The following is a 25,073-nucleotide window of genomic DNA, read 5'->3' as shown; positions in this document are numbered from 1 at the left end:
GGCCTAGATTAGAAGGCAAAAACAAATGGGTATTGCCATGAAGGAGGGAAAAACAGAGTAGCTACTGTTAGGACTAAATTAGCACACTCACGCCCTCGCAGCCATGCCACTGATGGCGTATATAAATTTAAAACTGTTGAGAAATTCACCTATTTGGAAGCATATTTAACAGTAAAACATACGGAGCCTTGTATAAAATACGAAAAATTCATAGTAAAAGCTGGGTATTTTATACTCACTTACTTACTTACTTAATTGGCGCTTAACCGTCTAAACGGTTATTTTATACTTACCCTGATGTGAATTGTAGTCATTTATGTAGACGACACAAATTCCTGTTAACTTTCTGCCTTGCCGAGGCTTTAAGTTTTTTAAAGTTACGATGTCAGTTTTAACATTTATCGGGCATCATCCAGCCTGAGAGCATTACTTTCCCTAATAAGTGGGACAATTCAAGTCCAAATAAACAAACAAAATGTTAATTGCGTTTGCCAAAATATAATAGCGGACGAGGCGGTACAGGTTTACATCAATAACTCCAAGGTAGCGGAAGGAGTGAAGTCTGTGGTATACTGCACTCACCCATTAAAAAGCAGTTTTACAAGCTTCCACATTACTTTAGCGTTTTTCAGGCGGAAGTAGTAGCCGTTATCAAAGCAGTAGAAACACTGAAAGAAAATAGTTTAAACTACAGCCGCGTCCACTTTTACACTGACAACCAAGCAGAAACTAAGGCAACAATCTCTCTAACACAGCACCCAAAAGTGTATTATATTATACACAATCCCTGGAAAGAATCAGGACAGGCAGAAGCATACATCTATATTGGGAAAAATATTGTGACGAATATCAGTGACACTAAGTGATACTTACATCACTAGTCTGATGCTAAGTAAATGAAGCCACAACAACAATAAAGCAGGCAGTCACTTGTATCTACATAAACGAACCAATCATTATGTCTACACATATGTACGTACACGCAGCGGAGAAGAGACGCACAAACACATGCATATATCTTATCTGAGATGCTCTGAAAAGTAGGCAATTATCTGTGGAAGTGTCACTCACATATACACGTGCATATGATAAGCTATACACGTGCATCTGTAGTTATAATTTTATAGCAGTAACTAAGTAAATTTTGGAAACGCCTAGAAGTATGGAACGAGGAAATCGAAGAGTATAAAAGAGCGCAACCTGAGCAATCAGGGATGAGTTTGATTTGAGCAAGCTATCAGCTGCGAAGTATAAGTGTTATTTTCAAGTAGTCTAATAAAGGCCATTTTGCATTATTGAACAGTGGAGTTATTTATTCAACATTTTAGTGATTCGAACGTTAGTAGAAGGTTGGTAATAAGAGGAATTTCAGTAAATTCGTTACAAAATAAATTAAAAAACGGATGAACTAGCTATAAGGGGCGAATACCTCAAAGCTTGCTCCGTAGACGTCTCCTTTAGATTGGGCGAGATTAGGGGCATATGACCGACCGAGCGTGAAAGGCGTGGACCAACCGCGGAAATGCAGAGTGTCGAAGATCATGTGCAGGTCTTTAGACCTTGGCCTAACTAAGTTACTTCTATCCTGAAAATGAGAACACTGCAGGCTCATGACTGTTATTCTGACTGGACACTGCATTCTGGCGCCATATGCCTTTAATTAAGGATTGGTCAATGATAGCAGATTTAAAAAGGGCGAGTTGGAGGAGGAAATGATAGAGCACGTTTTATGCTCGTGCCCTACGTTTGCCAGGCTCGAGCTAATAGGAGTGGCGATACTATAACATCTATAAATAGCAAGTGGAATAGGTCCTAGAAATCTTGTAGTATTTGCCAAGAGGGCGGAGTATAATTATAACGTAAGTCGTGGTGTTTTAAAGTGGTTTTCAGTTCGGCCATTAAAAAAACCAGCTCAACCTAATCTAACCATACCTCATGGACCGGCGAGTCCATCCTATTTTAACCTAAAATTTCCAAGATATTTCATCGCCAATGTCATTCCTACATCATAGGTTTCATATCTACCAAAACACTGGCCTGGATTATCGCCAAAAGTCAATTTCTTTTACATTAATGCATCGAACCACTTGAAGCCCCATTTCTCTTATTTACAACATGGACGTCCCAAGTGACGATCATTTTGAACCTCTACGTCGGTGGCACTACGCTACCGACTGTCCTACACCCCAAAATCTTGGGTGTGACGTTTGATTAGGATCTACATTTTGGTGAGCACGCAGCCACAATTGTTCCGAAAATCCAGAGCCATAATAAAATCCTCAAATCCCTTGCTGGCAGTACCTGGCGAAAAGATAAAGAAACGCTCATTGCTACATACAAAACAATCGGCCAGCCGTTTACGTGCTACGCGTCACCCTTATGGTCGCCAAGCCTAAAAATTACCCACTGGAAGAAGATGCAGGCCTGCCAAGATACTTCTCTCAGAATCGCCACGGGCTGTCTTCTTATGTCCCCAGAACACCATCTACATAATGAGGCGAGAATACTCCCCATCAGGGAGAGAAATGAGATGCTAACCAAACAGTTCCTGTTGAATACCCAGAAACCTGTGCATCCAAAGAGACATCTGATTGATGAGCCAACACCGCCTAGGGGCTTAAGGAGTCATCTCCGTAAGCATTTTGAGCAAATACGGCACCTGAGAACCCAGCCGTATGAAGTGAAAAAACACAAGCAGGTCCTTGGTGAACTCCACAAACAGGCGTCGGACCTTTATGTCAGGAATTGCCGGATGAATCCAGTACTCAAGGAAAAGTACCCAAAACTAGTGGAAGAGGAACGCATACTCCCCAGGAAAACGCGTGTCACTCTTGCTCAACTTCGTTCTGGATACTGTAACAGGTTAAACTCTTACCTATCCAGAATCAACCCCGACATACAAAATGTATGCCCCGCTTGCAATGTGTCCCCACATGACACCAACCATCTCTTTAATTGTAATGTGGAACCAACGCCTCTAGCACCCCTTTCATTATGGTCTACCCCTGTTGAATCAGCAAGTTTCCTTGGACTCCCGTTAGAGGATATTGATGACAATTTGTGATCGGTCGCGGCTGTTAGGTGGGGCGAAGCACTGCTACAACAACAACTATCCCCATTTCTTTCTTCTGCCTTGATCCAAAGTTGCACAAGATTTTCTAAAACAATATTGCGGCTAAGTTACTGATTTGGTTCAGATTTACCGATCAAGAGCTCCAATTATAATTTGCATTGTATAGAACAAATGCGGTTCTACTGATAAATTGCTTTAAATAAAAAAAAAATAAATGTAAGGCGCGATAACCTCCGAAGAGATCTAAGGCCGAGCTTCTCTTCCAATTTACGTCGTGCTCCTATTGATTTTCCCTACAAATCGGCCGGACGGGACCTAAATGTTTTATGCCGACTCCGAACGGCATCTGCAAGGCAGATGAGTTTTCACTGAGAGCTTTTCATGGCAGAAATACACCCGGAGCGCTTGCCAAACACTGCCGAGGGGCGACCCCGCTTAGAAAAATTTTCTTCTAATTGAAAAACCTTATTTCTAAAATTTTAATGTTGCTTTGCCCGAGGTGTGAACCCAGGGCATACGGTGTGGTAGGCGGACACGCTACCATCACACCACGGTGCTTTAAAACACATAGAAAATCAATTGTTTATTGTATCTGCGTGGCTAAATAATATTGGTACGCCTGACCGCAAAACGTCAAACGAGCACATAAAGTGAAAACAATCCGCTGCTATGAAAGACAAATGTAATTGGATTTCAGTGTTTTTCCTGTAAACCAAAAACCAAGAACATTACCAGCAACACCAGCACTACGATGACATAGCGTAGTGAAAGCATGCAATAAAGCATACGCAGACTTACTCATACATATAAACATATACATAATATATTTTAATATAGACGCACAATAGGGTGCATTAATTGTTTTACGTTTTAGAGATTCGAATTCTGCATTAACTTCTACGATAATTTGTTCATTGAATCATAGTTCTACAGTCGAAATTTTATAAACCTTTTATTGAGCAATTTTATCTCTTTTTGGTACAATAAAGTTTCGGCGAAAATTTAGGCATCGTTCGAGCTTGGCACACCACAAATTGGAGGATACGGCCTGCTTAAATCTTGTCATAATTACATCGTGCCATTCGATTTCAATAGTTGGCCCACCCTAATGTACATATATTATATACTCATTCAATATGAAAAACAAAAGGCTGATAATATCATCGCTGTCAGCAGTTGGTAAAAAAAATTTCACACACGCGTTACTTTATCAAAAAAAAAAAAAAAAACACTTATAATAAAACAAGAACATTTTATATTCAGCCTGAATTTCAATTGTACATTACATTTCAGATAAATTACTTTTCTACATAAGAAGTAGCACCGCCCGTTTAAAATAAATGTCTCCTTATTTCCTCTTACAATAAAACTTGATAAGTGAAATATCATTGATTCAAAACTATTTTTTGCTAAGTTATAGCTTACTGTTCTAGTCTGCTAATCTTTTAAATTTGTTTTATAACGACGTTGTCGTGTTCTTTAACCGATCTCGTCCCTTTTTACTATAAATATTTTCTGCTATAGGGAAAGTTTGTGTACCAAATTTTATTACAACCCGTTAATTTTTCTTCGAGTTATGGGTTCCGAAACAAAACTGTTATAGTGCCTTTCACCCGGAGAAGGAAAGTATCCATCCTAGAACCATCCCTGGGTGGTACAAAAATACAATTCTCAATGGAGGCTAAACATCTAGGGGTCACACTGGATAGAACCCTCACGTGGAATGCTAAACAAGGCAACAAGAGCTTTCTTCGCCTGTAATCGTCTCTACGGCAAAACATGGGGGATTTGTCCAAAAATGGTATATTGGACATTTAATCCTGTCGGAAGACCAATATTCATCTATGCTTCTCTAGTTTGGTGGCAGAAGGCCACGCAAAGAAAGGCAACGGCTAAGCTAAGCGAACTGCATCGATTAATTTGCGTTCGCATAACGGGTGCGATGAGAACCGCCCCTGCTGATGCACTTAGTGCTTTAGTGGGAATACCTCCCTTCCATATTCTGATAGAGAAAGAGACAACACTAGGTCCACTAAGACTGCCAAATATTTCTGAGTTGAAGGAAGGAACTACGATAGGGCAAATTAAAGTAATAAGGAAATTCATAGGAAATCCCTCATTACAACTGTGTGACGTAATGTCCCCTAAGCTCAGAGCTCACGGAATTTTGAAGTGTCCATTGTGGACAGGACCCACTGACTTATAATGTACCTGACTCAGAGGTCTGGTACACGGATGGATCGGAATTCGATGACGGAAAAACGAGAGCTGGCATCTATGGGCCAATCTTCAAAAAATCGATAACAATGGGATGTTACCCCATCATATTTCAGACAGAAATGCATTAGGGGTCTGTGGTAGAGAATGTCTGCGGAAAGGCTCAACATCGAAGAGCATCCACATTATGTCCTGACAGCCAGGCGGCACTGCGTGCCTAGAATCCTACACAGTTACATCTAAGCTAGTGGATGAATGCACTGAAATCCTTAATGCTCTGGGAGCCAAAAAGAAGGTTTTGTTGGGATGGGTTCCCGGACATCACGGAATGGAGGTAATGAACATGCAGATTACCTAGCAAAGCAGGGTGCTACATCAGCGTTCTATGGTCCAGAGCCCTTTTGTGGATTCACAAAAGCACACTCCATGGAAACTATCAGTAACTGGGAAACTCAACTATTCAGACATCACTGCATTGATTGCCCAGGGCAAAGGCAGGCCAAACTGTTTACACTTCCGGCAACGAAAGTATCAGCCAAACGCATTAACTTAAGCAGGAGGACCTAAGAACTCTTACTGGGTACTACACGAGACACTGCGGTCTACGATATCACCTAAGTAAATTAAATTTATCTGATACCCAAATTTATCGTTTCTATGAGCTGGATGATGAAACGCCGGTTCACATTCTCTGCGAATGCGTCGCTCTAGCTAGGCAGAGACTATCCAATCTAGGTGGTGGGGCTCTTAATCCCTATGTGATATGGAGTAAAAAGCCTGAAGAGGTACCTAGATACATCAAGAGCCTCCAGATACAAAATTAGGCAGAAAGGTCTTGCACAATAGATTTGCACAAAGGCCGCAGTGCTTCCAGACCTATTAATAATAATAATAATATGGTTCCCGAAACATAGAAAATTGCTTAGTCAAAAAATGGGGCGGTGCCACGCCCATTTTTTTTAATTTGAAGTTTTTCCTATTTATTGTTATAAATCCACTTGGGAAATGAAATACCATTGATATAAAGTTCTTTTTTGCAAAGATATAGCTTATTTTATTCGTCCACGACCCTTTTAAAAATATTTTATATAAAAGTGGGCGTGGTCCTTAACCGATTTCGTTCATTTTTCTTTAAAGTATTCGTTATAGTAAGGGCAACCCCTCTGCCGAATTTTGTTATGATAGGTTTAACGATTTTTGATTTATGATTATATATATTTGTAAAATTGACTTTATCGCAAGTGGGCGGTGCCGCAACCATTTAAATTTTTTTTTTTAATTTTTATCGAGAGTCTCAATATCAGTCCACACGTCAAGTTTCAATATTATAGGTGTGTTATTTACTTAATTAGATTTTTTGTGTTTTCCAAAATGTTATATATATAAAAAGTGGCCGATTTCGCTCATTTTCAATACCAATCTATTCTGGGTCCAGATAAGCTCGTGTACCGAATTTGATGAAGATGTCTCAATATTTACTCAAGTTATCGTGTTAGCGGGCAGTCGGACCGAGGGACCGACGGACGGACGGACGGACGGAGGGGCATGGCTCAATCAAATTTTTTTTCGATACTGATTATTTTGATATATGGAAGTCTATATCTATTTGGATTGCTTTATACCTGTACAACAAACCGTTACCCAATCAAATTTTTATACTCTGTGTGCAAAGCACTCTGAATATAAAAACAATAAAATGATGTTGCTTAATTTGTGTCTCTGCTTTGGTGTTTTGCATTTGTATGCAGGCGTGGCTGATTATTTTTTTCTACTGAGCTCAGCTTTGACAATTTTAAAGCAGACTTTGTGCTATGCGCCCAAGTAGTTATGCACGATTTTCTTCAGAGCTCTTAAATAAGTGTAAGCTCATTGCTGGTACCGCAAGGTAGAATTAGGTTGAACTGGCCGGTCAATAAAGACCTCAGGTTGACTGAATATGTCCAAAGTGTTACCAAAATTTGTTTGACGACCAAACGAAAGAACCCTAAACAGGTGCCAGGATATATGTTATAGAATAACTACGTCCTCTTGCCAAATACTAACAGTTTTCTAGACCTAGCTTAATTGCTGCCTAAAGATCTGGCAACTCTGCCGACCCTAAATGCTGTAGCCTTTATGTGGCGAGCGAACACATGAAGAGAGAACGTGCTCATCCGTTTCTTCCTGCAGCTCACACTTCCGCACTTGCTGTTACTGACGAGGCCTAACTTATAAGCATGTGACGCCAGAAGGCGGTGTCCAGTCAGTATGTCCAATGTGAGCTTTAAATCTTCTCTCTTCAGAATTGTGAGCCACTTTGCGAGTCTAATATTGTAGGCTTTGCTTTTGCCGCTTTTGTCCACGCCTTTCCTACTTGATAGATATCTATGCAACTCTTGCTTCTTTTTGATTTCTTCCAAACGGATTGGAACGTCCATCGTCGACTCAGCGAGTTTTGTACCCTCTTTTGCCAACTCATCAGCCTTTCCTTTACCTTCTATCCGTTTATGACCGAAAACCCAGTAAAGATGTATGGTTCCGTCTAAGCGAAGTTTTTCCAATGCAACACTTCTTGATGAAGTACTGTGTAAGATTATTGTCTTAATCGCAGCCTGATTAACAATATATACCTCGGCGTGACTGCAGCTTAAGCTTGCTAGTGGTACCGCGAGATTTAATATATAATTTTAGCCGAGGCACTTACAAAGCGGAGTCTCAACAAAATCTGATGATGAAATTGAAAAATTCAGAATTAGGTATAAACCTTTAGATAAGGGTTAGATTGCGCCTGTCATAAAAGCTATAGCCACTTTTTCGACTCAAGTGTAGTTTGTGTTTGGATCGATCAGAAATGAAGATATCTTGTGGAAATTTGGTATTGAGAATTATCAAAGCCAGAAAATATTTGTACGAAAAATGTATGAAATCTTACAAGGACTACGTAGGTAAGTAGACTTGCTTTCATTATCTTAAATATAGCTGTCTATGTGATGCTGTCTAGTGGACGGCATCACCTTCCCAACAAACACCGAAAACTAAAATCCCAACTAAAAATTATAAAATCTCAAATTTTTGAGAAAAAGATTGATTTTCAGTTTGATATTTAACATTATTTATCATTTGAAACAATATATTTTCTCGATATTTTCTCAAACGTCGATCTCCAACTTGAGAATAATTTGAGACATACTTGAAAATTTTTTTCTGTCAAATGTTTGAAAAAACATTAATTTGCAGTTTAATATTCAGCATTATTAATCATTTGAAACAAAATATTTTCTCGACTTTTTCTCAAACGTTGTTCTTCAACTTGAGAATGGCTTGAGATATACTTGCATTTCTTTCCACTCTGGCTGAAAACCATCGATATAATTGAATATTTTCTTTAATAATAATGTGAGTACTTTTTGCGCTAATGTTCCTAAATTTTAAAGCACATAACAAGTGTTCATGAAACCCAAAAATAAAATAAAACATAGTACAACATGCTTATTTTACATCAATGCTATCGATAGTGGCGTTGATAATTCGTTGCAAACTAGAGGCATACATGAGCTGGAAATGTAAACAAGCTATTTTATTGAGTGAAGTTGGACTTAAAGTGAAAAAATAAGCAAGTATTTACACATTTTAATAATATTAAGTGTACTATATTTTGCATAAATCTAAACGAGTTAAAAGTGAAGTAAGGAAATTAATAAATTTGCTTACAGAAAGTGGCACAAAAATAGAATCCATTTCGTTCCGCTTTATTCTCGTTTGAAAAAAAGTTGAGAATCCAAAAATTCTCAATTTGAAAATAAAGAAAAATTCCATACTAAAAATGTGCCTTTTAGCTTGAGACTGTTATCACCGGTTATTTGAAATACATTTGAAAACCAACGTTTGAAATGTGAGAAATGGACCGATTCTCAAATGTACCTCAAAGAGAGAATTGGCAAAAATGTTTTTTGGGTTGCGGTAGGTTTGAAATGATTGCAATCAGCACTGATTGCATAAATTTAGTATAAGATTTAAAAAGTGATGCAAGGTCGGTTGCAATAGTTTAATAAATTAAAATTGATAAAGGTTGTGGGAATATTTTTATCATGCAGTTCTGTACCTTCGCCTCTACTATTTCATTCCTTCTTTGTCTGCGCCGCGGTTAAGGAAGCCTTCTCAATTCCTTTCCTTGGCATCCTTTTTTCGTTGAATATATTTATGTCGCTTCGTTTTCGCTACATATGGGCAAATTATCCAAGCTTGTTAGACAGTTCTTTATGTGTGCGTTGCTGTCGAAAGCCCGTGTCAGTTTTTCGTTACTTTGGAGCATCTGCGTGACGAATATCTTGGTAGCGTAATCTGCGTGAAACTAGTGCTTTGCGTAACTACCTCCCGCTTTTTCTAAAGGGTGGAAAATACCAGTCAAAAATTTGCTTTTTAGCGGGTCAGGCGCATTAAGACAAACCTCCATAAATACCTGGCGTTATGTTAATTACACCCACAATTATGCCAGCTACCCACAGTACAACTTCTTTGGTACTACAGATAACGCGTTTAAAATTCTGAACACACTTTTCAAAACTACTGTAAAAATGTTAAAGTTTCCTCTCATCAGCCATTTTCATTGTTGTCAATTACTGTCGTAATAGCAGTTTAGCTAAGTAAGTTTTTGTGCGTTTTATAGAGGTAAGGAAATTGAAGGAGCATCAATAAATCGAGTAGGTTAGTTTTTGTCATAAATGGAAAGAAGGTTTCACCCATAAATGAGTACTCGTTTATATATCGGGCGGCGAGGAGTAGTAAAGCGCATGCTTCAACTTCTTTTCAAAGTTTGATCGAACGGGTGCATGCCCGACAATTGGAATGATAGGGGATCCTGCAAAATACACCAACTATCTCGGCATTCGTCTTTTTAATATCGCATATAAGGTTCTGTGAAGTGTATTGTGCGAAAGGTTGAAGCCCACCTTTAATCGTCTGGTTGACCTTATCAAGTGCATCTTCAGATCTGGTTATTCTACTATCTACCAGATTTTTACAAGGCACCAAAACTTGATAAGGACTCACGAAAAAATAATTGACACACATCACCTCTTCGTTGACTTTAAAGCAGAAGTTACCTTTATTCAATATCCTCATATAGGCTATTAAATTTCGTTCTTTTCATCTTTACCACTTCTTCTCTTTAAATAGTCGATTCTCGTTTTTCCTTTGTAACATTTCCTTCCAGACCATTTTTGTTTTCTTCTTTATAACTTTCTTCTACCCCTGTTCCATCTTTCCTGCCTTTTCTTACAACCTTGATCCATATTATTTCCGTTCGTGTCTCCGACCCACTGTGAAAGAGTTAATGAACTCTCAGCAACTCAAGCACGTGTAAATATTCGATCTTTTTACACATACAAATAGCATTAATTTCTATACAGACAATTGCATTTGTACAACATAAAGGATTAACTCAATACAACCCAAGTATATTTTATTGGACATTTTTTCCAATGTGCTTTTATTCACTTTTACGTTTTTCTAGCAGCGTACGAAGCATGATTGGATATATAAATAAATTAAAATGCTGTTTTTATACATAAACGGTTAAAAATTAGCTATGGAAACTGTAAACCACAGCAGATTGGCATGAGCTCTATATTGTGTGCTAAAAATAGTTGATTTTTATTTATAAATATTTTTTTTTTTTTTTCAATTTGTTGTGTATTGAAAAAATCTACAGTTTGGTTTTTTGTGGAAAGCAATCATTTGTTTATCTACGCATATTGTTGTTGTGTGACTTACTTTTTGCGTATGCATATTGGAAATGTGGTTTTGCAGCAGTAATAACTTATTTCTATATACTCTGAATTTAATTTAATTGAATATACTTCATTTGAAAAACGCAAATGGAATCCTTTTTGTGGAATAAAATTTTAGCGTTTAATTTAGAAAAAGCGATTGCATAGTTTAGAAGTAAAGTAATAAATACTGATTTATTTGAATTGATTTAAGTAGAACTAAAAATTTTTAAAAATATGATGAGAAAAATACTGTAGTGCTAATGTAAAAAAAATTAATAAATCAAGCTATCTTAGGTTAAGCTGACCGGCATCAAGAACTTACACAGGCTGAATGTGTCCATAGTGCTACGAGCATTTGTTTGACGACCAAACGAAAAAACGCCAATAAAGTACCAGAACTTATGTTATAGAATAACTCCGTCCTCTTGGCGAATACTTAAAGATTTCTAGGATCTGGCTTAATCGCTGCCTCCAGATCCGTGTCTCTGCCAGTCCTAATAACGGGAGCGTTGACCTAGCAAGCGCAAGACACAAATACAGAACGTACTCAACCCTTTTTTCTGCAACTTGTACCTCCTGCATTTGCTGTTATGTACGAGGCCTAACTTATTAACATTTGACGCCAGGAAGAAGTGTCCATCTTGAGCTGTATGTTTTCTCTCTTTACAGACATGAGAAACTTTGTGAGTCTAACGTGGTTGGATTTGCACATGATCTTAGAAATTATACACTTCCGCCCTTCTATCCACGTGTTTTCTGCTTGATGAATGGTATGCAACTCGTTGAACGTCTACCGTTGATTCATGGAGTGTATAACCATTCTTTGCAAACACATCGGCCTTTTCGTTATTTTCTATATCTACCGTCATGAACTGAGCGCATTAGATAAGTACAGTTTGGTTTAGATTCGAATAGATTGCATGAGTTTTAGATTATATAACATTATATTAGATTAGATTAATTAGATATGATTAAATTAGATAAGATTAGATTTGTTTAGATAAGTTTAGATTAGATAAGATAAGATTAGATTATACTAGATTATATTTGATTAGATCAGATTAGATTCGATTAGATTAGATTATATTAGATTAGTTTAGATCACATTTGATTAGATTAGAGTAGATTAGATTATATTAGGTTAGATAAGATTAGATTTGTTTAGATAAGTTTAGATTAGATAAGATTAGATTAGATTATATTTGATTAGATCAGATTAGATTAGTTTCGATTAGATTATATTAGATTAAATTATGTTAGATTAGATTTGATTAGATTAGATTAGATTAGATTAGATTAGTGTAGATCACATTTGATTAGATTAGAGTAGATTAGATTATATTAGGTTAGATTAGATTAGATTAGATTAGATTATATTAGATTAGATTAGATTAGATTAGATTAGATTAAATTAGAATAGATTAGCCTGATTAGTTTGTCTTACATTAGATTACATAATATTAGATGAGATTAAAATAGATTAGATTAGGCTAGAATAGAATATATTAGATTAGATTGGATAATATTAGATAAGATAAGATTATATTAAATTAGATTTGATTATATTATATTAGGATAGATAAGTTTAGATTAGATTATATTATTTTAGATTAGATTAGATTCGATTAGATTAGATTAGTTTAGATTAGATTAGATTAGATTAGACTAGATTAGATTAGATTAGAGAAGATTAGATTATGATAAATTATATAAGATAAGATTAGACTGGATTAGATTAGAATTTTAAAAGGCTAAGCACTGAAACGTAACCTCTCACTTCCAGTGAATTATTCTGCACCGCGAATTGAGTTTATCGTTGCCTTACAACTGTTCATCCCCGCTTATTTCAGTGAACGCTAAACTAAAAAACCAATGGAGTGGCCAAATTAAGTTGTTTTTTTTTTTTTTTTGCTGGTTGTACACAAAGCATCCAAACTGTAATATTAAATTTTCTGTACAAAAACCAAGTCAAACTGAAATGCAATAGTTGAAAATATATTAAGTAATTATTAATTAATAATTAAGTAATTATTCAAGTTATTTGAGTTCTTTAAAAAGTATTTTTTTAGGGGAACTGAAAATTGTGGAGTGAGAAAAATTGTTTGGCATTTTCATCAATTTCTTTTCAAACAACCCCTTTTAAGTATATTCAATGCCTAAAAAAGCAACGCTTGCAATTTGGATTGCTATTTTCTATTTACCATTAGCCTTATTAAGAATGGCCATCCATAAAGGGGCGATAAGTATAAAGAAACCCAAAAAAAAAACACATTTTACAATGTTCCGCCGCAAAAGTTTAAAAAAACAGATGAAACAGAAGAACGATGTGGAAAAAATCCTCACAAAAAAAAAAAAAAAAACATTCATAGTTATAATGCATGCATACCAAATTTCGCTTTGAAATTTTGGTTAAAAAAACAAGACCTGCTAAGTAGTAATTATCGCCAATTATATTTCCAGTAAATTAGGAAGGAAAAAAATGTATACCCCAAATAACTTTTCTTAATTAATTGGCGCTTAACCATTTAAACCAATAGGTCACCCCAAGGGTCCTTCGGCGACAGTGGTTATTGCTATTCTGACTTCGTTATAATCGGGTTTAGAAGTATTAATGCCATCACCATAGATTTCGGGATCTGGTTCATCCTCCCTATGCGGTAGATCGATATCCCATTAAGAAGAGCAGAGAAGTGTTCCCTCCATAATCTAAGTACTCTCTGAACATAACATATGCGAAAAACAATGGAAGATGTCGGGAGTTGATATTCTTTATAACATTATACAAAAATATTTTTATATTAGAGCAGATTTTATTATTGAAATTATTGAATTAAATATTCCTTAATAGTAGTGTCAGGCAACTTCATATGAGTACGTTTTGACTCGCAATTTAACTCAAACTCATTTTGATTATCACATATGTGAAAGTGTATCTATCCTTTGTTTTCTTCTTAGAAAAGTGAGAAAACTTCACTTACAGCATATTTTCGCGGCCATAATTCACACTAATAAAGACCACTTCACACCGACTTTTTGTGCAAAATTATAAGTGACACTAACTGTTAGACAGCAAGCGTTACAGATTGTTTCACAAACGCAAACGTGCAAAATTAGTTGCGAATACGAAGACGCATGCAAAATATAAAATTTGGCAAGCAATTTGAGACGATAATTGGCACTCTAGTGTAGTAGTAGTAAATAATTAATCATATCATTAGTAATATTAGAGTGTATTGCACATCCCATTTTTTTTTAATTTTCACCAAAAATGGTCGCAAACACATAACATGCTCCAAAGCTTAACCTGGTCTCACACACTTAACCGGTTATACAAATAAAAGCGGCTTCATAACTTTAAATATTCGGGAGTCCGTAACCTGTTTAAAAATTAAGAAGGTTTTATTATGAAAACTGATTCCACAATGAAAATTGGTCCCCTACTTGAATTAGACTGGACGAGATTAAGTGAAGGCGAGAGGCGCACATGATCGACCAAGCGGGTGTTAATGAGTATTTTAAGAGGGCGTGGGCCTTATTTCTATATGTGGACGCTACTATATGGGTATCAAATGAAAGGTGTTAATGAGTATTTTAAAAGAGAGTGGGCCTTAGTTCTATAGGTGGACGCCTTTTCGGAATATCGGTATTAAAATTGGACAAGGGTTGACTCTAGAATGCGTTTGTACAATATGGGTATCAAACGAAAGGTGTTAATAAGTGTTTTAAAAGGGATTGGGCCTTAGTTCTATGGATGGACGCCTTTTCGGGATATCGCCATAAAGGTGGAACAGGGGTGACTCTACAATTTGTTTGTACAACAAACACGCCATTTAGGGATATCGCCATAAAGGTGGACCAGGCCTGACTCTAGAATTTGTTTGTACGATATGGGTATCAAATGAAATGTGTTAATGATAATTTTAAAAGGGAGTAGGCCTAAGTTCTATAAATGGACGCCTTTTCGAAATATCGCCATAAAGATGGACCAGGGGTGACTCTAAAATTTGTTTGTACGATATGAGTATCAAATGAAAGGTGTTAATGACTATTTTAAGAGGGCGTGGGCCTTATTTCTATATGTGGACGCCTTTTCTAGATATCGCCATAAAGGTGGACCGGGGGTGACTCTAGAATTTGTTTGTACTACATGAGTATCAAATGAAAGGTGTTAGTGAGTATTTTAAAAGGGATTGGGCCTTAGTTCTATAGGTGGACGCCTTTTCGGAATATCGTTATAAAAGTGGACCAGAGTTGACTCTAGAATTTGTTTGTACATCAAACACGTCATTTAGGGATATCGCCATAAAGGTGGACCAGGCCTGGCTCTAGAATTTGTTTGTACGATATGGGTATCAAATGAAATTTGTTAATGATAATTTTAAAAGGGAGTAGGCCTAAGTTCTATAGATGGACGCCTTTTCGAGATATCGCCATAAAGATGGACCAGGGGTGACTCTAGAATTTGTTTGTACAATGTGGGTATCAAATGAAAGGTGTTAATAAGTATTTTAAAAGGGAGTGGCCCTTAGTTCTATATGTGGACGCCTTTTCGGGATATCGCCATAAAGGTGGACCAGGGGTGACTCTAGAATTTGTTTGTTCGATATGGGTATCAAATGAAAGGTGTTAATGATAATTTTAAAAGGGAGTAGGCCTAAGTTCTATAGATGGACGCCTTTTCGAGATATCGCCATAAAGATGGACCAGGGGTGACTCTAGAATGCGTTTGTACATTATGGGTATCAAATGAAAGGTGTTATTGAGTATTTTAAAATGGCGTGGGCCTTAGTTCTATAGATATCGCATAATGGTGGACCAGGGGTGACTCTAGAATGTGTTTGTACGATATGGGTATCAAATTAAAGGTATTAATGAGGGTTTTAAAAGGGAGTGGTCCTTAGTTGTATACTTATGTGAAGGCGTTTTCGAGATATCGACCAAAATGTGGACCAGGGTGATCCAGAACATCATCTGTCCGGTACCGCTAATTTATTTATATATGTAATACCACGAGCAGTATTCCTTCCAAGATTCCAAGGGCTTTTGATTTCGCCCTGCAAAACTTTTTCATTTTCTTCTACTTAATATGGTAGGTGTCACACCCATTTTACCAAGTTTTTTCTAAAGTTATATTGTGCGTCAATAGACCAATACAATTCCCATGTTTCATCCCTTTTTTCGTATTTGGTATAGAATTATGGCATTTTTTTCATTTTTCGTAATTTTCGATATCGAAAAAGTGGGCGTGGTCATAGTCGAATTTCGGCCATTTTAACACAAATACAAAGTGAGTTCAGATAAGTACGTGAACTGAGTTTAGTAAAGATATATCGATTTTTGCTCAAGTTATCGTGTTAACGGCCGAGCGGAAGGACAGACGGTCGACTGTGTATAAAAACTGGGCATGGCTTCAACCGATTTCGCCCTTTTTCACACAAAACAGTTATCGTCCTAGACTCTAAGCCTCTACCAAATTTCACAAGGATTGGTAAATTGTTGTTCGACTTATGGCTTTTCTTTTAAAATTTGAATTTAAAAAAATTTTTTTTTTTAAAGTGGGCGTGGTTGTTCTCCGATTTTGCTAATTTTTATTAAGCAGACATATAGTAATAAGAGTAACCTTCCTGCCAAATTTCATCATGATAACTTCAACGACAAATTACCTTCTTTTTAAAAAGGGCGGTGCCACGCCCATTGTCCAAAATTTTACTAGTTTTCTATTCTGCGTCATAAGTTCAGCCCACCTACCAAGTTTCATCGCTTAATCTGTATTTGGTAATGAATTATCGCACTTTTTCGATTTTTCGAAATTTTCGATATCGGAAAAATGGGCGTGGTTATTGTCCGATATCGTTCATTTTAAATAGCGATCTGAGAACCGACATATCAAATTTCATCAAGATACCTCAAAATTTACTCAAGTTATCGTGTTAACGGACAGACGGACGGACGGACGGACGGACATGGCTCAATCGAATTTTTTTTCGATACTGATGATTTTGATGTATGGAAGTCTATATCTATCTCGATTCCTTTATACCTGTACAACCAACCGTTATCCAATCAAAGTTAATATACTCTGTGAGCTCTGCTCAACTGAGTATAAAAAGAGAGGACTGTATACTCATTGCGGGTATTCTGCCTGGGCACTGCCTTCTGGCGTCACATGCCTTTAAATTAGGCTTGGTCTGTGATAGCAGATGCGGGTTGGCGGAGGGAACGATCGAGCGCGTTCTCTGCTCATGCCCTGTGCTTGCAAAGCTAAGACTCCAGCTATTAGGAGTGATACAGCTGTCAGATCTGGATGCAGGAAGTGGCTTAAGTCCTAGGAAGCTTCTAGTATCTTCCAAGAGGACGTAGTTATTTTACAAAATTGGTCCTGGTTTTTGATAGGGTTTTTTAGTTTGGTCGTTAAAACAAATTTCTGGTAACACTGCGGACTTATTCAGTCTATGTGAGGTTCTCATTAACCGATCAGTTCAACCCAACTTAGCCTCCCTGCAGAAAAAACTTCTTTGTTAGTATTTTATTAAAAATGTCATATTTGTTTGAGTTCCACCTTAATTTATCCTCAAAGTCAGTGCAATAATTCTGTAGGTTTCTTCTTCTAGAAATTAGTAGTATTGCTTGTAGAGAGCACTGCCTTCCGTCAAAGCAAGCTAGCAGACATTCAATAAGGGCTCCATGCATTATCTCGTTCCACCCTCTTGGGAGACTGACCAACAGCTTGGTTTCGAGATAAAAATCCCAATTTTTAAAACTTAGAAAATTTGGAATTACATTGACTTTGAGGATAAATTAACCTGCAACTAAAACGGATATAACATTTTAAGATCGTGCGATTTTACTCCAAATTTTAGCATGCGGAGCATTTTTTTTTAAATTTTAGAAATTTACTTCAAAAATATCTTAATATCGTATTTTAATATGAATAGAAAATACTGAATAAAAAATCGCGCGATTTTTATTGCATATTTTCGCCTGTGGCCTTTTTTTTAATGTTTGAAATTTACTTCAAAAATATCTTGATATCGCATCGTAGTATGAATAAAAAATCCCGCGAAAAATATATTAATATCGTGTCGTTATATGAAAAGAAAATTTTGAATTCAAAATCGCTCTATTTTTTATTCCACATCTTTACCTGCAGCACTTTTCAGATTAAAGCGAATAAAAAAAATTTTATTTGGAAAGCTCAACGCCAGATTTAGACTAACAACGGCAACGCAAGTCATAATCTTATTCCTTTCAGCTCCCATCGTTAAATATTCCAAAAGCTTTCTTAAGTCAATTGGTGTTAGTTCTTTTTCGGATTTGGAATCAGTTTCCATGACATTAATTCTCTTCCAAAAGCGCATTTATGTCAATTGATGTTATTTCTATTGACACTATTGCACGCAACCAAATTCTATCTATTTTCATTTGCCGATAATAAATTCAGTTGAATAAAATTACTTATATATATATACGCACTCGTATATAGTTACATATATAAATATACTTTTGGGTCGACCAAGTATAACAAGCATTTCGCAAACATACATAGTATTTACGTCGAAAGCATAGCACAGCCATTAAGTCATATCCAGAGAGTGTTGAAATAATTAATGCCTCCTTGCAAACAAATCTGCTTATATTAGCTTTCGCGTTGCCAAATGCTAACCACTGAAAATCAACTAAAAAAATATTCAGCCAAAAAATTTATGGTTGGAAAAAGTAGCCCAAAAGAAAACCAATATGTTGCCAAATGCACAGAAAGATAGATGACCTTAGAGTTCGTGCTGTGTTCGGAACAAACAAATTAGAACTATTTAATGCTTTAAGGCTATTTAGGCATTTCCAGTTGTAATTTGTAATTACAAACAAACAGCCTGGCGGGGCAAATAAGTCTGACCATACAATCTCACCACAAACACAGAGACATGTGAAGCCGCAATGGATTCATGCCAAAACATTTGTAATGAAATTGTAGAATAGTTGTATATATTTATATTTTTGGGCATCTCATTATAATGAAATGATTACACAAACTTGAGAACCCCAATATCTACTAATTGTTAATTGCTTCACATAATTACTGTACTGTGTATATTTATATATACATACATAAAATTTCTTTTTTTGCTTTATCTCATTACAGGAATTTATTTTCTCGTTTTTGTTATCGTCACGTTTATTTCTACGACCCCATGAGCTACTTGGCAAACTATTATCCTCGGTACCTGAGAGTGAATCGTTAGAATCATTGGTTGCGTTACTAGCTGAGTGGACACAAAAGTTCCCATATGATTATCGTGATGAGCAAATGATGAGCCATGTTAAACATATCGTTGCCAGGTAAGTGTTGTTATCAAACAAAAATTTTATTATTATTATTTAAAACAAACTAAAACAAGTAAGGACGGGACTGTCCTCGCCTGTGCCGAAGACTCCACACCTTTCACGAATGGGGCTGAACAATAATCTTATCCCGTTCTTAATCTCCAAATAATCGGATGTATAAGATAAGGAATACATAGTGAACAGATGTACATACCTAAACGATTTTTAAGATAAATATAAAATAAAAAATGGCAAAAACCCCTTTATCTGAAAGATCGGTTGTATGTTTAATGATTTTATATTGGAAATTAAGGGAGAAATTGCCAGAAATCTTTCTATCTGAATGATCGGTTGTATGGGATATATACTATATATAGCTCCGATCAAAGTGTTAATTTTTCAGAATATCTTCTATGATATATATAAATATATATCACAGAGTTTCAGGTTTATACTTTCTAAACTAAGAGAGAAATGGCCAAAAATCTTTCTATCTGAAAGATCGGTTGTATGGGACATAACTATATATAGCTCCGATCAAAGTATTTTCTCAGGATATCTTCTGTGATATATTAGAATATATATCACCGAGTTTTACGTTTATACTTTCTAAATTGCGGCAGGAATGACCAAAATCGTCTTATCTGAACGATCGGTTGTATGGGAGATATATGTTATAGTGGTCCGATCCTACCGGATTCGACAAATGTCTAATATTATACAAAAATACATCCTTGTGCCAAATTTCATTGAGATATCTCAAAATTTGAGGGACTAGTTTGCGTTCAAACCGGCATACGGACGGACGGACAGACGAACATGGCTATATCAACTCAGTTCGTCGCCCTGATCAATTCGGTATACTTAATGGTGAGTCTCTCTTCTATATTTCTCAACGTTACAAACATCGGACCAAAATTAATATAACATTTCAAGCTCATGAAAGGTATAAAAACATGTTCTCAAAGCACATCGAGCAGGAAATTTAAAAATAGTTCTGAAAGAGTAATCTTCGGCGAGCGTAATCTTTCAGATTCGGATTTTTTTAAACCGGGTAATTTTTGTTTTATAGTTTATTAAAACCATGTACTTTTTTAAAAACGGACACTTTTTCGAATCCGGGTACATTTTTGGAACCGGGTACTTTTTCAGAACTGGGCTCTTTTTGAATCCGATTACTAGTTAGAACTGGATTCTTTTTGGGATATTCTTTGGAACTGTGTAATTTTACAGATCCTTTACAGGTGCTTTTAAACAAAATTTCAAAACAATTTACTTTTTTAGAACCACAATCCGTATACTTTTTTAAAGGTTAACATTCTTTCGGATCCAGGTACTTTTTTAGAACCGGTACTTTTTTTAATACCTGGTATTTCTATGCCTTTCATGAAAATGAAATGGTATATTAATTTCGTCACGAAACCCAAAATTGTAAGTCCTTAAAGGAAAATAGATAGACCCACCATTAAGTATATCGAAATAATCAGGTTGAAGAGCTGAGTTGATTTAGCCCCGTCTGTCCGTCTGTCTGTTTGTATGCAAACTAGTCCCTCAATTTTTGAGATATCTTGATAAAATTTAGTGAGCGGGTGTATTTGTATCCGATTAGAAATTTGTCGGAACCGGCCGAATTGGACCACTATAGCATATATCCTCCATACAACCGATTTTTCAGAAAAAGAGGATTTTTGTAATATCTTACTCAATTTAACAGATTGAAGCTTCAAACTTCACCATATACTTTCGTATATTGCACATATTGTTGCCTGAAAAAATTTATGAGGTCGGTCGTATATATAGTATATATCCCCCACAACCGATTGTTCAGAGAAGAAACTTTTCGTAATTACTGCCCTATTTTAAGAGCTAGAGGCTTCAAATTTCAACGGATAAATTAATAAATAAAAAAAATAAATGTAAGGCGCGATAACCTCCGAAGAGATCTAAGGCCGAGCTTCTCTTCCAATTTGCGTCGTGCTCCTCTTGATTTTCCTTCAAATTGGCCGGACGGGACCTACATGTTTTATGCCGACTCCGAACGGCATCTGCAAGGCAGATGAGTTTTCACTGAGAGCTTTTCATGGCAGAAACACACCCGGAGCGCTTGCCAAACACTGCCGAGGGGCGACCCCGCTTAGAAAAATTTTCTTCTAATTTAAAAAGCTTATTTCTAAAATTTTTTGATGTTGCTTTGCCCGGGGTGCGAACCCACGGCATTCGGTGTGGTAGGCGGAGCACGTTACCATCACACCACGAATTCTTTCGTATATAGCATATATTGTTGTCTGAAAAATCATACAGATCGGTGGTATATATAGTATATATATATATATTTTCGCAATTTTGGCCCCATTTTAACAGCTAGAAGCTTCAAATTTCACCGAAAGCTTACGTATATGGCATACATTGTTGTCTGAAAAAATCATAGAGATCGGTTGTATATATAGTATATATCTCATACAACCGATTGATGAGATAAGAAACTTTTCGCAATTTCTACCCCATTTTAACAGCTATAAGCTTCAAATTTCACCGATTGCTTACGTATATAGTATATATTGTTGTGTCAAAAAATCATAGAGATCGGTGATATATATAATATATATATGATGGTATATATAGTATATATATATAGTATATATATATTTTTTTTGTGATTTCGGCCCCATTTTAACAGCTAGAGGCTTCAAATTTCACCAAATGCTTACGTGTATAGCATATATTGACTTCTGAAAAAATCATTGAGATCGGTGGTATATATAGTATATATCTCATACATACGATTGTTCAGATAAGAAACTTTTCGCAATTTCTGCGCCGTTTTAACAGTTAGAAGCTTCAAATTTCACCAAATGCTTACGTATACGGCAAGTATTGTTGTCTGAAAAAATCATAGAGTTCGGTGGTATATATATTATATACTTCATATAAACTCTATTTTTTTGCCTCTTTTTTACGGATAGAAGACTCAAAATTCATCAAATTTCATCAAATAGTTACGTTTACTTCATATATTTTTGAAATACGTGATTCGTAGTCATAGGTTTTACATGCAGACCACAAAAAACGTGAAGCTTTGCATCCTGACACAAAGTACCTACCTATTTTTTATTTTATATTTATCTTAAAAATCGTTTAGGTATGCAGATCTGTCCACTAGATATTTCTTATCTTATACATCTGATTATTCGGAGATTACGAACGGGATAAGATTATTGTTCAGCCCCATTCATGAAAGGTATGAAGTCTTCGGCATAGCCGAAGACAGTCCCGTCTTTACTTGTTTATTTTAACATTTTCATAGGCCCATTACTTGTTAAGAAACGTACACTTTTTCGGATGCGGCTAATTTTCAAGAACCGGTTACCTTCTCAGAACCGTATGTGGGTAAATTTTCGTATCCTGGTTCTTTTCCAGCAACGAGTTCTCTTTCGGATCTTTGTCTTTTCTATAGCCGGGTACTTTTTCGGGACAGAGTATTTGTTTTTAACTTTTTAGAAACAGTATACTTTTCAAAAGCAAGCCATCTTGCGGATGCGGATATTCCTTATATCTAATTACTTATAATAACTGTGTTCTTTTTTGAAAACTTTTACAGAATTTCAGGACAGGCTATTTTAAGGACTACAATCCGTATAATTTTTAAAGGCTGGCATACATTCTAATCCGGATACTTTTTCAGAACCAGTAATTTTTTAATATTGATAAGTTATTCGAATGCGAGTTCCTTGTCGAATTCGGATGTTTTTACAGCACAGGGTTCTTTTTCGGATCACTGTACTTACCGGGTAGTCTTTCGAGTCAGGGTACTTTTATAAATCTTCATGGAAACCACACTCTTTTTAAAAGCCTAACGTCTTTCAGACCCGGTACTTTTTCAGAACCAGTACCTTTCTAATTCCGGGTAGTTATTCGAAGGGGGGTACTTGCTTAGAAAAGGGTAGTTTTTCGTATCGTAGTACTCTTTCAGCATCGGGTTCTTCCACAGATACCGGCGCTTTCGCAGGATTTATTGGGATGTGGGTACCTGTTTCATATCCTGATAGTTTTCCAGCATCGGGTTCTTTTTCAGATGCGGGGACTCTTTCAGTAACGGGTACTTTTTTTAAACCGAATACTTCTTTTAAAACCGCTTACTTTTTCATAGTAGGGTAATTTTTAAAATTGGGCAATTTTTCGGGTCCAAGTTCTAGTTTAACACTTCGTCAGAAGCGGATAGATTTTTGAAACCGGTTAGCTTTTCAGGACTGGGTAATTTTTGGAATAAATGTACTACTTCTGAACCAGGTACTCTTTCAGAACCGGATAGGTTTTTAGAATTGTATCATTTTTGCGAACCGGGCTCTTTTTTGTAACTGAAGCCGACTGGTCAACGAACGTACTTAAAGTGATAGAAAAAATTTTAACGAAAATGGGAAATGGAAGTTAGTGCGAAGACCTAGACGAAGGCGAAAATAGAGAAATGTAACATTAAATCTCTTTAGCGTTACTATGGCTACGGATACAATTATGGTTACGGTTACGTTTATGCTTGAGGGTATGGTTACGAATATGGTAAAGGGTAGGTAACGGTTAAGGTTTCGGTTGTGACCATGGTTTTGATTACTTGTATGGCAACTCTTATGGTAAACGATAAGGTTACCGTTACGTTTAGAAGGAGATAGCTATAATTTTTCTTATCATTATGCTTTCAGTTGTCGGTATCATTGCGGTTATGATTAAGATTAGTATAACTTTATGATTACGGGTAGGGTAACGGTTATGCATATGGCTACGGTTATTGTTAATGGAACCGTTGTATTTAAAGTTAGGATAAATTATATCATTTCGGCTATGGTTTTTATTAAGGTTACTTACTTACTTACTTAATTGGCGCTTAACCGTCTAAACGGTTATGGCCGTCCACAAGGCGCGCCAGTCGCTGCTTCGCTCCGCCAACCGGCGCCAATTGGTCACACCAAGGGAGTTTAAATCGTTTTCCACCTGGTCCTTCTAACGGAGTGGGGGCCGCCCTCTACCTTTGCTTCCATAGGCGGGTTCCGATAGAAACACTTTCTTGGCCGGAGCATCATCTTTCATTCGCATAACATGGCCTAGCCAGCGCAGCCGCTGCATTTTAATTCGCTGGACTATGTTGATGTCTGCGTATAGCTCATACCTCTCATCATTAAATCTTCTTCGGTACTCGCGATCGCCAACGCGTAGAGGTCCATAAATCTTTCGAAGAACTTTTTTCTCGAACACTCCCAAGGCCGCTTCATCTGCTGTTGTCATGGTCCATGCTTCTGCCCCATATAGCAGGACGGGTACGATAAGTGACTTGTAGAGTATGATTTTCGTTCACCGAGAGAGGACTTTACTTTTCAATTGCCTACCTAGTCCAAAGTAGCATTTATTGGCAAGATTGATTCTTCGCTGGAGTTCAGTGCTGATGTTGTTGCTAGTGTTGATGCTGGTTCCCAAATAAACGAAGTCATTTACTATTTTTGTTAAGGTTACCTTCATGTTTAAAGTAGGAGTGACGGATATAAATTCGCTTATGGTTACTGCCATTTTTTGGTTATGGTTAAAGGTAAAGTTGCTATGCTTAAGGGCTGGGTAACGTTTTTGGTTTACGGCTTTCGTTGCTTTTATCGATTCTCTTATGATTACCGTAACGTTTTGCGTTAGGTTGATTGCTAGTTACGATTATGGTTACTATCATGATGCGT

General features: G+C 36.5%; 1 protein-coding gene across 1 annotated transcript in view; it reads left to right on the top strand.

The window, feature by feature from the left end:
• LOC137241836 (uncharacterized) overlaps positions 1-25,073 on the top strand; it is a 514,945-nt gene that overhangs the window by 64,869 nt on the left and 425,003 nt on the right. The window contains exon 4 of the mRNA XM_067769217.1: positions 19,181-19,377. Within this exon, the coding sequence (XP_067625318.1) occupies positions 19,181-19,377 (197 nt within the window). The remainder of the gene's footprint in view (positions 1-19,180; positions 19,378-25,073) is intronic.

This window comes from Eurosta solidaginis, chromosome 2 (assembly GCF_040869045.1).
Source record: "Eurosta solidaginis isolate ZX-2024a chromosome 2, ASM4086904v1, whole genome shotgun sequence".
NCBI classification, from domain to species: domain Eukaryota; kingdom Metazoa; phylum Arthropoda; class Insecta; order Diptera; family Tephritidae; genus Eurosta; species Eurosta solidaginis.
Note: the sequence above shows the minus strand (reverse complement) of the source record. Positions and strands in the feature narration are given on the sequence as shown.